Source organism: Haliotis asinina, chromosome 11 (assembly GCF_037392515.1).
Source record: "Haliotis asinina isolate JCU_RB_2024 chromosome 11, JCU_Hal_asi_v2, whole genome shotgun sequence".
Taxonomy (NCBI): domain Eukaryota; kingdom Metazoa; phylum Mollusca; class Gastropoda; order Lepetellida; family Haliotidae; genus Haliotis; species Haliotis asinina.
Window position 1 is genome coordinate 55,936,899 of NC_090290.1, and position 14,624 is coordinate 55,951,522.

The window sequence follows — 14,624 nt, forward strand, 5'->3', positions numbered from 1 at the left end:
CCTCTGCGTAACACCTATGTTTACCTCTACATAACACCGACGTTTACCGCTACATAACACCGACGTTTACCTCTGCGTAACACCGATGTTTACCTCTACATAACACCGACGTTTACCTCTACATAACACCGACGTTTACCTCTACAAAATACCAATGTCTACCTCTGCGTAACACCGACGTTTACCTCTACATAACACCGACGTTTACCTCTACATAACACCGACGTTTACCTCTGCATAACACTGACGTTTACCTCTACATAACACCGACGTCTACCTCTACATAACACCGACGTTTACCTCTACATAACACCGATGTTTACCGCTACATAACACCGACGTTTACCTCTACATAACACCGACGTTTACCGATACAAAACACCAATGTTTACCTCTGCGTAACACCGACGTTTATCTCTACATAACACCGACGTTTACCTCTACATAACACCGACGTTTACCTCTGCATAACACTGACGTTTACCGCTACATAACACCGACGTTTACCTCTACATAACACCGACGTTTACCTCTACATGACACCGACGTTGACCTCACCGTAACTCCGACGTTTACCGCTACATAACACCGACGTTTACCTCTGCGTAACACCGATGTTGACCTCTACATAACACCGACGTTTACTTCTACATAACACCGACGTTTAACTCTACAAAACACCAATGTTTACCTCTGCGTGACACCGACGTTTATCTCTACATAACACCGACGTTTACCGCTACATAACACCGACGTTTACCTCTGCATAACACAGACGTTTACCTCTACATAACACCGACGTTCACCTCTACATAGCACCGACGTTTACCTCTACATAACACCGACGTTTACCTCTACATAACACCGACGTCTACCTCTACATAACACCGACGTTTATCTCTACATAACACCGACGTTTACCTCTGCATAATACCGACGTTTACCTCTACATAACACCGACGTTTACCTCTACATAGCACCGGCGTTTACCTCTACATAACACCGACGTTTACCTCTACATAACACCGACGTTTACCTCTACATAACACCGACGTATACCTCTACATAACACCGACGTTTACCTCTACAAAACACCGACGTTTACCTCTGCATGACACTGACGTTTACCTCTACATAACACTGGCGTTTACCTCTACATAGCACCGACGTTTACCGCTACATAACACCGACGTTTACCTCTATATAACACCGACGTTTACCTCTACAAAACACCGGTACCGACGTTTACGTCTACATAACACCGACGTTTACCTCTGCATAACACCGACGTTTACCTCTCCATAACACCGACGTTTACCGCTACATAACACTGACGTTTACCTCTACATAGCACCGACGTTTACCTCTACAAAACACCGACGTTTACCTCTACATAACACCGACGTTTACCTCTACATAACGCAAACTTTTACCTTTGCGTAACACCGACGTTTACTTCTACATAACACCGACGTTTACCTCTGCATAACACTGACGTTTACCGCTACATAACACCGACGTTTACCTCTACATAGCACCGACGTTTACCTCTACATAACACCGACGTTGACCGCTACATAACATCGACGTTTACCTCTGCGTAACACCGATGTTTACCTCTACATAACACCGACGTTTACCGCTACATAACACCGACGTTTACCTCTACAAAACACCAATGTTTCCCTCTGCGTAACACCGACGTTTATCTCTACATAACACCGACGTTTACCTCTACATAACACTGACGTTTACCTCTACATAAAACTGACGTTTACCTCTACATAACACCGACGTTTACCGCTACATAACACCGACGTTTACCTCTGCATAACACTGACGTTTACCTCTACATAACACCAACGTTTACCTCTGCATAACACCGGTACCGACGTTTACCCCTACACAACACCGACGTTTACCGCTACATAACACCGACGTTTACCTCTGCATAACACTGACGTTTACCTCTACATAACACTGACGCTTACCTCTACATAACACCGACGTTTACCTCTACATAACACCGGTACCGACGTTTACCCCTACACAACACCGACGTTTACCTCTACATAACACCGACGTTTACCTCTGCATAACACCGACGTTTATCTCTACATAACACTGACGTTTATCTCTACATAACACCGACGTTTACCTCTACATAACACCGACGTTTACTTCTACATAACACCGACGTTTACCTCTACAAAACACCAATGTTTACCTCTGCGTAACACCGACGTTTTTCTCTACATAACACCGACGTTTACCTCTACATAACACCGACGTTTACCTCTGCACAACACTGACGTTTACCTCTACAAAACACCGACGTTTACCTCTACATAACACCGACGTTTACCTCTACATAACGCAAACTTTTAACTTTGCGTAACACCGACGTTTACCTCTACATAACACCGACGTTTACCTCTGCATAACACTGACGTTTACCTCTACATAACACTGACGTTTACCTCTACATAACACCGACGTTTACTTCTACATAACACCGACGTTTACCTCTACAAAACACCAATGTTCACCTCTGCGTAACAGCGACGTTTTTCTCTACATAACACCGACGTTTACCTCTACATAACACCGACGTTTACCTCTACATAACGCAAACTTTTACCTTTGCGTAACACCGACGTTTACTTCTACATAACACCGACGTTTACCTCTGCATAACACTGACGTTTACCTCTGCATAACACTGACGTTTACCTCTACAAAACACCGACGTTTACCTCTACATAACACCGACGTTTACCTGTACATAACGCAAACTTTTACCTTTGCGTAACACCGACGTTTACCTCTACATAACACCGACGTTTACCTCTGCATAACACTGACGTTTACCTCTACATAACACCGACGTTTACCTCTACATAACACCGACGTTTACTTCTACATAACACCGACGTTTACCTCTACAAAACACCAATGTTCACCTCTGCGTAACACCGACGTTTTTCTCTACATAACACCGACGTTTACCTCTACATAACACCGACGTTTACCTCTACATAACGCAAACTTTTACCTTTGCGTAACACCGACGTTTACTTCTACATAACACCGACGTTTACCTCTGCATAACACTGACGTTTACCGCTACATAACACTGACGTTTACCTCTACATAGCACCGACGTTTACCTCTACATAACACCGACGTTTACCTCTACATAACACCGACGTTTACCTCTGCGTAACACCGATGTTTACCTCTACATAACACCGACGTTTACCGCTACATAACACCGACGTTTACCTCTACAAAACACCAATGTTTACCTCTGCGTAACACCGACGTTTATCTCTACATAACACCGACGTTTACCTCTACATAACACCGACGTTTACCTCTACATAAAACTGACTTTTACCTCTACATAACACCGACGTTTACCTCTACATAACACCGACGTTTACCTCTGCATAACACTGACGTTTACCTCTACATAACACCAACGTTTACCTCTGCATAACACCGGTACCGACGTTTACCCCTACACAACACCGACGTTTACCTCTACATAACACCGACGTTTACCTCTGCATAACACTGACGTTTACCTCTACATAACACTGACGTTTACCTCTACATAACACCAACGTTTACCTCTACATAACACCGGTACCGACGTTTACCCCTACACAACACCGTCGTTTACCTCTACATAACACCGACGTTTACCTCTACATAACACCAACGTTTACCTCTACATTGCACCGGTACCGACGTTTACCCCTACACAACACCGTCGTTTACCGCTACATAACACCAACGTTTACCTCTACATAACACCAACGTTAACCTCTACATTGCACCGGTACCGACGTTTACCCCTACACAACACCGTCGTTTACCGCTACATAACACCGACGTTTACCTCTGCAAAACACTGACGTTTACCTCTACATAACACCAACGTTTACCTCTACATAACACCAACGTTTACCTCTACATTGCACCGGTACCGACGTTTACCCCTACACAACACCGTCGTTTACCGCTACATAACACCGACGTTTACCTCTGCATAACACTGACGTTTATCTCTACATAACACCGACGTTTACCTCTGCATAACACTGACGTTTACCTCTGCATAACACTGACGTTTACCTCTACATAACACCGACGTTTACCGCTACATAACACCGACGTTTACCTCTTGAAAACACCAATGTTTACCTCTGCGTAACACCGACGTTTCTCTCTACATAACACCGACGTTTACCTCTACATAACACCGACGTTTACCTCTACATAAAACCGACGTTTACCTCTACATAACACCGACGTTTACCGCTACATAACACCGACGTTTACCACTGCATAACACTGACGTTTACCTCTACATAACACCAACGTTCACCTCTACATAACACCAACGTTTACCTCTACATAACACCGGTACCGACGTTTACCCCTACACAACACCGACGTTTACCGCTACATAACACCGACGTTTACCGCTACATAACACCGACGTTTACCTCTACAAAACACCAATGTTTACCTCTGCGTAACACCGACGTTTATCTCTACATAACACCGACGTTTACCGCTACATAACACCGACGTTTACCTCTACATAACACCGACGTTTACCTCTACATAAAACCGACGTTTACCTCTACATAACACCGACGTTTACCGCTACATAACACCGACGTTTACCTCTGCATAACACTGACGTTTACCTCTACATAACACTGACGTTTGCCTCTACATAACACCAACGTTTACCTCTACATAACACCGGTACCGACGTTTACCCCTACACAACACCGACGTTTACCGCTACATAACACCGACGTTTACCTCTGCATAACACTGACGTTTACCTCTACATAACACTGACGTTTACCGCTACATAACACCGACGTTTACCTCTGCATAACACTGACGTTTAACTCTACATAACACTGACGTTTACCTCTACATAACACCAACGTTTACCTCTACATAACACCGGTACCGACGTTTACCCCTACACAACACCGACGTTTACCGCTACATAGCACCGACGTTAACCTCTACATAACACTGACGTTTATCTCTACATAACACCGACGTTTATCTCTACATAACACCGATGTTTACCTCTACATAACACCGACGTTTACTTCTACATAACACCGACGTTTACCTCTACAAAACACCAATGTTTACCTCTGCGTAACACCGACGTTTATCTCTACATAACACCGACGTTTACCTCTACATAACACCGACGTTTACCTCTGCATAACACTGACGTTTACCTCTACATAACACCGACGTTTACCTCTACATAACACCGACGTTTACCGCTACATAACACCGACGTTTACCTCTGCATAACACTGACGTTTACCTCTACATAACAGCAACGTTTACCTCTACATAACACCAACGTCTACCTGTACATTGCACCAGTACCGACGTTTACCCCTACACAACACCGTCGTTTACCGCTACATAACACCGACGTTTACCTCTGCATAACACTGACGTTTATCTCTACATAACACCGACGTTTACCTCTTCATAACACCGACGTTTACCTCTCCGTAACACCGACGTTTACCTCTACATAACACTGACGTTTACCTCTCAGTAACACTGATGTTTACCTCTAGATAACACTGAAGTTAACCGCTAAATAATACCGACGTTTAGCGTCTGCATAACACTGGCGTTTACCTCTACATAACACCGACGTTAACACCTAAACAACAGTGACGTTTACCTCTACATGACAATATATGTAACACGGACCTTTATTAAGAAAGCACTGGCGGGTACCACTGTATGACTCTGCTATATACAACAACAGGAGTGAAATGTACCTCTTTGTAACTCTGAGCATCAGTGGCACATGTGTAAGCAGTTCGACGTAATTATTGTTTTGACCTGTGTCGTATGCCCGTGTATTTGCCTGTTTGAGGACAGCTGATACAGCTACTGCTTGATGTCAAGAACCAATGATTATAGCACAGGCGGTACTGTACAGTATATGATGCTTTTAGTAGTGGCAGATATCCCTTAATAGAATGCATATTATATAATTGACATGGAACGTGCACAGTTAAGAGACATCATTTACTGCGATTTCAAATATTTGTTTCATTCTAACCCAATCATACATTTTGACATGAAATATTGTTCTGTTTTCCGAACCAAAATTAACTGCTTCGTATATCTGACCATAGTGTTTCATATTATGCTTTAGAACCAATACTGCGATATTTTGTCTTTAGTATGTTTGATTTCGTTGTTTTAGCAAGGTAACCTTCACCATAAAGACACCGTGCATGTTGAAGGGTTAAAATGCAGTATAAATATTTGTATAGCTAAACGAAGAGACAAGCGATGTGGTAATTTCTTTGAGCGGCATTTAGAAGTTGGTGTGATGAACAACGGGGCGAGTTCTGTGCATGTACATTATCAATATTAGCGGCAATACTGGCAAACAAGGATAAGCTGAGAACCGACTTGACAATTGACCCGTATTACCATGTATGAATGCTGCCTGCTGGCACTTGCCATTATGAGGGAAGGGGGCCCCTGGTTATCTGCGATCCAGGGAAGTGCGATGGGTGAATCGTGTGGCCTGTCTTAAGAGCAAGGTGTGTGGGGCGCTCACTGAATCAATTTCATCGTCATGTATGCACGTGCACTAGCCAGCATCTGCTCTCCCTTTTACAAACCAAATGGGTTTGCTCATTGCCGTGAACCACCTCCTTCTAGTAGACACGTTCTCTGCGCCGATCCAACTTCTCCTTGTTTGCCAGCAGTAGTTGCACCGAAACGTCGCTCATATCACTAACGAAAACAGTTGTATTTCAGTAGGACTCTTCCTGTTGCTGATACGTTAATGGCTGTCCCAAACAATTGTCTGGTCAAAGTACAGTTCCTTTAACATATCTATAGTCGTCTATACATTCAGGGTTACTCAGTGTCTCTAGGGTCACAGAACACGGTTGTATACAGTAAACAACGCCACAGTCGTAGAGTATCATCAACCATCTAGGAATCTGAGGGTACAGTTGAATCTCCCATGTATCTGAGGGTACAGTTGAATCTCCCATGTATCTGAGGGTACAGTTGAATCTCCCATGTATCTGAGGGTACAGTTGAATCTCCCATGTATCTGAGGGTACAGTTGAATCTCCCATGTATCTGAGGGTACAGTTGAATCTCCTGAGGGTACGGTTGAATCTCCCAGGTATCAGATGGTACAATTGAATCTCCCAGGTATCTGAAGGTACAGTTGAATCTCCCAGGAATCTGAGGGTACAGCTGAATCTCCCATGTATCTGAGGGTACAGTTGAATCTCCCAGGTATCTGAGGGTACAGTTGAATCTCCCATGTATCTGAGGGTACAGTTGAATCTCCCATGTATCTGAGGGTACAGTTGAATCTCCCAGGTATCTGAAGGTACAGTTGAATCTCCCATGTATCTGAGGGTACAGTTGAATCTCCCATGTATCTGAGGGTACAGTTGAATCTCCCATGTATCTGAGGGTACAGTTGAATCTCCCAGGTATCTGAGGGTACAGTTGAATCTCCCATGTATCTGAGGGTACAGTTGAATCTCCCACTTATCTGAGGGTACAGTTGAATCTCCCAGGTATCTGAGGGTACAGTTGAATCTCCCATGTATCTGAGGGTACAGTTGAATCTCCCAGGTATCTGAGGGTACAGTTGAATCTCCCATGTATCTGAGGGTACAGTTGAATGTCCCAGGAATCTGAGGGTACAGTTGAATCTCCCATGTATCTGAGGGTACAGTTGAATCTCCCACTTATCTGAGGGTACAGTTGAACCTCCCAGGTATCTGAGGGTACAGTTGAATCTCCCAGGTATCTGAGGGTACAGTTGAATCTCCCATGTATCTGAGGGTACAGTTGAATCTCCCACTTATCTGAGGGTACAGTTGAATCTCCCAGGTATCTGAGGGTACAGTTGAATCTCCCATGTATCTGAGGGTACAGTTGAATCTCCTGAGGGTACGGTTGAATCTCCCAGGTATCTGAGGGTACAGTTGAATCTCCCAGGTATCTGAGGGTACAGTTGAATCTCCCAGGTATCTGAGGGTACAGTTGAATCTCCCCGGTATCTGAGGATACAGTGAACCTCCCCGGTATCTGAGGATACAGTTGAACCTCCCATGTAACAGAGGGTAAAGTAAACATCCCATGAATCAGAGGGTACAATGAAGTTCCCATGTATCTGAGGGTTAAGGACACATCCCATAAATGTGAGGGTACAGTGAACCTCCCATATAACTGAGGGGACAATGAACCTCCCATGTATCTGAGGGTTAAGGACACATCCCATAAATATGAGGGTACTGTGAACCTCCCATGTACCTGAGGATACAGTGAACCTCCCATGTATCTGAAGGTTAAGCAAACACCCCATAAATGTGAGGGTACTGTGAACGTCCCATGTATCTGAGGGTACAGTGAACCTCCCATGTAACTGAGGGTTAAGTAAACATCCATAAATGTGAGGGTACTGTGAACATCCCATGTATCTGAGGGTACAGTGAACCTCCCATGTATGTAAGGGCACAGTGAACCTCCCATGTATGTGAGGGCACAGTGAACCTCCCATGTATCTGAGGGTACAGTGAACCTCCCATGTAACTGAGGGTAAAGTAAACATCCATAAATGTGAGGGTACTGTGAACATCCCATGTATCTGAGGGTGCTGTGAACCTCCCACGTATGTGAGGGTTAAATAAACATCCCGTGAATCTGAGCGTACTGTGAACTCCCCATGTATCTGAGAATACAGTGAACCTCCCATGTAACTGAGGGTTAAGCAAACACCCCATAAATGTGAGGGTACTGTGAACCTCCCATGAATCTGAGGGTTAAGTAAACACCCCATGTGTCTGAGGGTTAAGTAAACATCCAATAAATGGGAGGGTACTGTGAACCTCCCATGTATCTGAGAGTAAAGAAACCCTCCCAAGTATTTGAGGGCACAGTGAACCCCCCATGTATCTGAGAGTACATTGCCTACATTGCAGCCATGGATTGTACCACAACTGTATCACTAGGTACCATCTTTGTATCTTGTGCACCATGGGTCCACCTTATATCTGGGCAAGGCGAACCACCCACTTCATCAGGACCATGTGTCTGTCTATATACTGTGAGCTCTGTAGCGGGCCCACTCTACGAAGGGTCACCAGGAACAGTAATAGTCATGGTAGAGAGGTTCACATAATTCATGTTACGTATCACTGTCGAGCATTAATCCGAACAATCTCTCCTTGTCAAGGATTAAAATGCAAACAGAAAAACCTTTATGTTAGGTTTTATTTGTTGGAACCAGTATCAAAGTCTAGGCGATGTGGAAGCGGGTCACAAGACTCTGGAATCTGGAAGCAAAAACGTACTTTCTTTTAATCTCCTGATGCCAGACAGTGAGATGCATCGCTTGGTTTTATGTATTTGACAGCGTCTCGCGTTTAGTGATGGATGTTTTTTGAAGGCCTATTCAAATAGTAGGTTAGCATACATTTTGAGTGAGTGAGTATGGTTGTAAGCCGCCTTTTAGCAACATTCCAGCAATTCCATGGCGGTGCACACCAGAAATGGGCTTCACGTATAGTATCCATGTGGGGAATGGAACCCGGGACTTCGGCGTGACGAGCCAACGCTTTAACCATTAGGCTACTCTACTGCCCCGCTTAAAATTGGAGGCCATACGGTCACATGTGTGAACTTAAATTTTGAAGAAAACCTCACTTAATGGTGTCAGTTGTAGGAGAACATACACTTGTTGAAGTCAGACTAAAACTAGAGGAGAACATTCGGCGACTAACGTCAGCTTAAAATCGGAGGAGAACATACGGTCACGGAAACCAGCTATCGTCAGCTTAAAATCGTGGAAGAACATACGGTTAATGGCGTTAGCTTGAAGGTTGTAGAAGAACATACGTTGAAGACGGATGCGTCAGTGTTACAGTTTGTGCTGTCTGACGAAACCTTACACAGACTGATGCAAAACCGAGACTTTGTGGTGTGAGGGGTTTTCATTATTCATTCTTTTTCTTCTCCATTATCTAACATTCAACACAGGCAGTGAGCATATTTTGTGCATGCTAAAGTCTAAAATGTTTTTGTGACTAATTTTAAACAGTTTGATATAAAAAATACATCTTACGATCTGCAGACAAGGTCGCAGCCGCTGCTGAGAAGTGCATTGTTGTGCAGGATGACTGTGCACTCTTTCTCACAGGCGGCCTCGCTGGCGTCAGATCCGATGTTGTCAGCAATGTTCTGGACAACGCTCTTCAGTTCAGAGACATCAAAGATGTGTGCAAAATCTGGTTTTAGAAAACGAACACAATACAAAGTACCAGTTTTGGTACCTATCTTCATGCTCGATCATTTGCCCCAAGCCACAATAAATACAGAGAAAGTATAACTGAAGCTTGGTGAGGAATGTCCACCTTTGCTATGAGGAGTTCGAATTTGTTAGAGGCCAGTGGCCAAGCTTTATCCTCAAGGTATATTTTATACAGAATGGACATGACCTGTCATTCCATTTGTTTCGGGATACGTGTCTGAAACACAACATGTAAGTGAGTGTTATTTTACATTGTGGGATGCGTAATGATCATCCATGTTTGGAATCAAACATTGTGATGAGTGAACACTTTAACCATTAGACTACGCCACTGCAGTCATGTACCGGTAGCTACAGTCACAAGGAAATATGATTGGTTAGTTTGTTTAACGCCGCACTCGAAAACAGTCCATCTATATGGCAGCGGTATGAAAAAATGGAGTCTGGGACAGACAATCCAATGATCAACAGCACGAGTATCAATTTGTGCAAATGGGATACGATGACGTGTCAGTCAAGTCAGAGTGCCAGACCAACCGTTCGCTTATCGCCTCTTATGACAAGAATGTGTGATACAAGCAGGTATGATACAAAAAGGTGTGATACAAGCATGGGTTGCTGAAGACCAGTTCTAACCCGGATCTTCACGGCTCAGGTAAACAAGAACAAAGCTAGTACAGTACTCACCGTTCAGGAACACACAATGCACCAGGGGAACAAGCAGAAGGGCGACGACAAAGACTTTCATGACTGCAGAGTTCTGGAATATAGTTCATCGAGTTCACTTGAATGTAGGAAAGACACCCAGCAAAATCAAGGTCACAGATGGCATTCCGGTAATACTCCACCTCCTCGGAAGTATCGTGCCCATTTATCTGTATATTGACACTTGCCAGTTCGAGCTTCTTTATCTGCCTTATAACATGGACATGACAACACGCTGCAGGTGGCATGTTAGGAGGGGGAAACTTTCTTGGCACATATATGTTGTTACACCTTTAAACAGGTAAAATACAAGCATTGACAGAAAAAGGAAAATGTACGTGGCACTTTGATTGCGGATACGTGCACTGAATAATGTCATTCTTTTCTGCTGTTCTGATTCAGATGGCAGTGGCACTAAATCAATCAACAGTGGCTACCAAGTTATTGTTTTAGTAAATTTACTTTTGCACATGTTTAAGTTTACCTCTCTATAAGTAATTCATTAATTGCTTTATTTTAATACCATATCTCAATTTCCTATTTTAATGCAGGGCTGGTCACATGTGAACATGTCCGGCCACATTTACAGTTATCAGCCCTGTGGCTTCCTGGCATTTTGTACACAGAGAGTAAATTTGAAAAAAAATCCAGTACAAGATTACTCAGAATATGTTAAACTACTACTTATTTGCACAAGACAGGAGTTAGAGAATCGCCATTATGCACATTTTGTAAACAGGCATGAGAGTCTATATGACATCTACTGTTTGTGTGTAGTTTTCAGTAGAGAGTGCGGACTGAATTGTCCTAATGCCTCCGGATATTCAAAGAAGGACAAATTGAATTAACATTAGAAAATATATTCTTTGGTTTTAATGACGAAATTTACAAGCCTCTAAACATTATAGCAAAGAAGAATATTTACACTTTTAGCAGAAAAGAAGTTAAACCAAACTTTCCCCAGACGAAAAAGTGTGATAAAAAACAAAATCCATACAAATCATGTAAATTTATTGCCTTTGCACACGGCAACCAAGCTAACATGTATCTCTCAGACAAAAAAAATTGAAAAAACGTCCTTATTATTTTGACATTGATAAAAATAATCACTACTAAAAGAAGAACGTTCATTCGCCAATGCTTTGCATCTTGATAAATAATGAAATTCTTGTTAACTATACTTGTCTTCCTACTTCGGTAACTATTCTTATAACAACAGTCAACCAAGATCACTACAGCTTTGGTCAGGTGGTTTCATTATAAGAGTAGGGGTGCATTTGTTCATCCTAACTTGTCAGCTTTGTTTTGGCACTTGGAGAGGTAGGCGAATAGAGATGTAGGCGATTAGAGATTAAACCGTGGCAGATACAACGACATATGGCCGATATATCAGACTCCCTATCTCTCTCCTTTCTCTCTACGTGATATTGCTGCAGCCTGGCTACAGTCAGCATAAAACCACACTCACTCATTCTTTCTCTCCCTCTCTTTCTCACTCACACACATACACTTTTCCTCGCTCTCTTTCTATCTACCTACATGCCTATCGCTTTCTGTGTCTCACACAGACACACGCACTCTCGCTTTCTTACTCTCTCCATTTCCGTTTATCGCAGCACAACTTACCTGTAGAAGTCAGGAGACAGGTTACTAAAACTGCAGCTGTATATATATCTTCTGATAAGGTAACCCATCCTGAAAGTAAAAAACATAGAGCATTTCCTTATCGTGTGAAATTCACAAATGCCGTTCTGGTGTGTTATCCATGCATAATATGTTGAAATCTCAGCCTGCACCTCTAACTTAGGGTAACGCAGCAATGTCTTACATTCATGCCGGCAAGATAAAGACAATGTATTTTTTACCACCGACATTATATGTGACATAGGGTACTCTGTTCTGGCAGGTTAAGGGGAAGGGAGCCAGATAACGCTTTCATTATGTTACTGTTAATAATTTTCCGTAACAAAAGGTACAAAATATCCCCTCAGAACCAGCAAAAGTACAACACTGTGAAGTTAATATTTCAATAATATGTATTTAGCACCAAGATCCAAAGGTACACACTAGAGGTTTCATATACAACGGAAATTAGTCAAATCTAATGGGTCACAATATAATATCAACCCACCAAAGTCCTGGTTTGAGTGTGAGAAACAGTTATGCAGAATGTAGACAGCCAGCAGCCAGCCAACGTCATGTCTGCGCCCAAACGGTGCGAAGACGCCTTTATGCAGGTTTACCGTACCCTTTGCAGATGGACGTCAAAGGATTTATCGACGTCGAGAAGAAAGACTTGCGCCAAATTGTGTCTTGGAACATGATCGTTCTGGAAGGGGTGGTTCCATGACCAAGGACAACTGCTAAACTGACACCGGACCTTCAACATCACTGGCAGACCATCCCTCAGCTGTTTCTGAGAAGTTGGTTTCTTCCAGTGCCCAGAAGACTGTCTTACAGTGCACGGTGGACACACACGATATTGACTGCGCGTGACCCCTCCTTTGTTTGATGTTGTTGTTGCGTCACTGATGTTGTTGTTGAGTGGACATTTTCCGATTAAGTTATCCACAGATGTCTATTTACCTGCCAGTTACATCTATATATATTGACATTTGTGTTAGTAAAGTATGAAAGTCAAATCGGGTTTTTAATGGCTTTCAGAATATGAATAATCTTTGTGTCTGGGGTACCATGAACAACATTTGTGTCATGGGCACTATACACCCAGTTCGTATCATGGACACTATCAACCACCTTTGTTTCATCGGTGTGAACGCCCTTTGTGTTATCAGATCAGTGGGAGCAGCTGCCAAGCTCATCAACCACTATAAGGGTAAACGGAGCTAAGACATCTTTGAGAATGATACAGGCTAACCCCTTTCACGAAGTGATCTCAGTACTACAGTCATCGTACATTGTAACTACCATTCACTAACAGAAAGTTTCCGCGGTCTTTGTACTACTTAGGTGACTCCATGCAGTGGGACGCATATCTGTGATGGACATCATGGATAAATGACATCAAAGAGACGTGTTCCTCTATAGTCCCGAAATTCTACGCTTTCTTGGATAGCGTGACCCATCCTTGTTTTGAGGCGCCCCATGAATCATGCAAGTATCATGGGGTATCACGGTTCATCTGTAGCCTCCGCTTCAATGAAAGTCTCCCAGCTGTTGATGTGTTAATGGCTGTCCCAAACAACTGTTTTGATAAATTGTGTTAATTTCTTTGAGCGGCATTTAGAAGTTGGTGTGATGAACAACGGGGCAAGTTCTATGCATGTACACCTTCATTATGAATATGAGCGGTAATACTGGCAAACACGGATAAGCTGAGAACCGACTTGACAATTGACCAGTAAAAGCATGTATGAATGCTGCCTGCTGGCACTTGCCCAGGTGAGGGAACGAGCCCTTGGTTATCTGCGATCAAGTGTAGTGCATCAAAATGGGTGAATCAAAATTCATGTTACTTATTGATATGGAGCATTAATCCGAACAATCTCTCCTTGTCAAGGATTAAAACGCAAACAGAAAA

The 14,624-nt window shown here is 43.1% G+C and overlaps 1 protein-coding gene across 1 annotated transcript; it reads right to left on the minus strand.

Moving 5' to 3' along the window:
* Positions 1–9,324: 9,324 nt before the first annotated feature.
* Positions 9,325–12,739, minus strand: LOC137255991 (uncharacterized). Its single transcript, XM_067793627.1, has 4 exons — positions 12,710–12,739; positions 11,066–11,138; positions 10,193–10,355; positions 9,325–9,404 (listed from the first exon to the last, which is right to left on the minus strand). Exons 2-4 carry the CDS (start codon positions 11,124–11,126, stop codon positions 9,368–9,370), a joined length of 261 nt encoding a protein of 86 aa, XP_067649728.1. The 5' UTR covers positions 11,127–11,138; positions 12,710–12,739; the 3' UTR covers positions 9,325–9,367.
* Positions 12,740–14,624: the final 1,885 nt, after the last annotated feature.

Excerpts from the sequence above, each read along its gene's own strand:
- LOC137255991 (XM_067793627.1), bottom strand. The coding sequence starts at position 11,126 with ATGAAAGTCTTTGTCGTCGCCCTTCTGCTTGTTCCCCTGGTGCATTGT. Across the intron at positions 10,356-11,065 it reads GCATTGTGTGTTCCTGAACG|ATTTTGCACACATCTTTGAT; the intron begins GTGAGTACTGTA and ends TTCTAAAACCAG. Across the intron at positions 9,405-10,192 it reads TGCGACCTTGTCTGCAGATC|ATTCCAGAGTCTTGTGACCC; the intron begins GTAAGATGTATT and ends TTTTGCTTCCAG.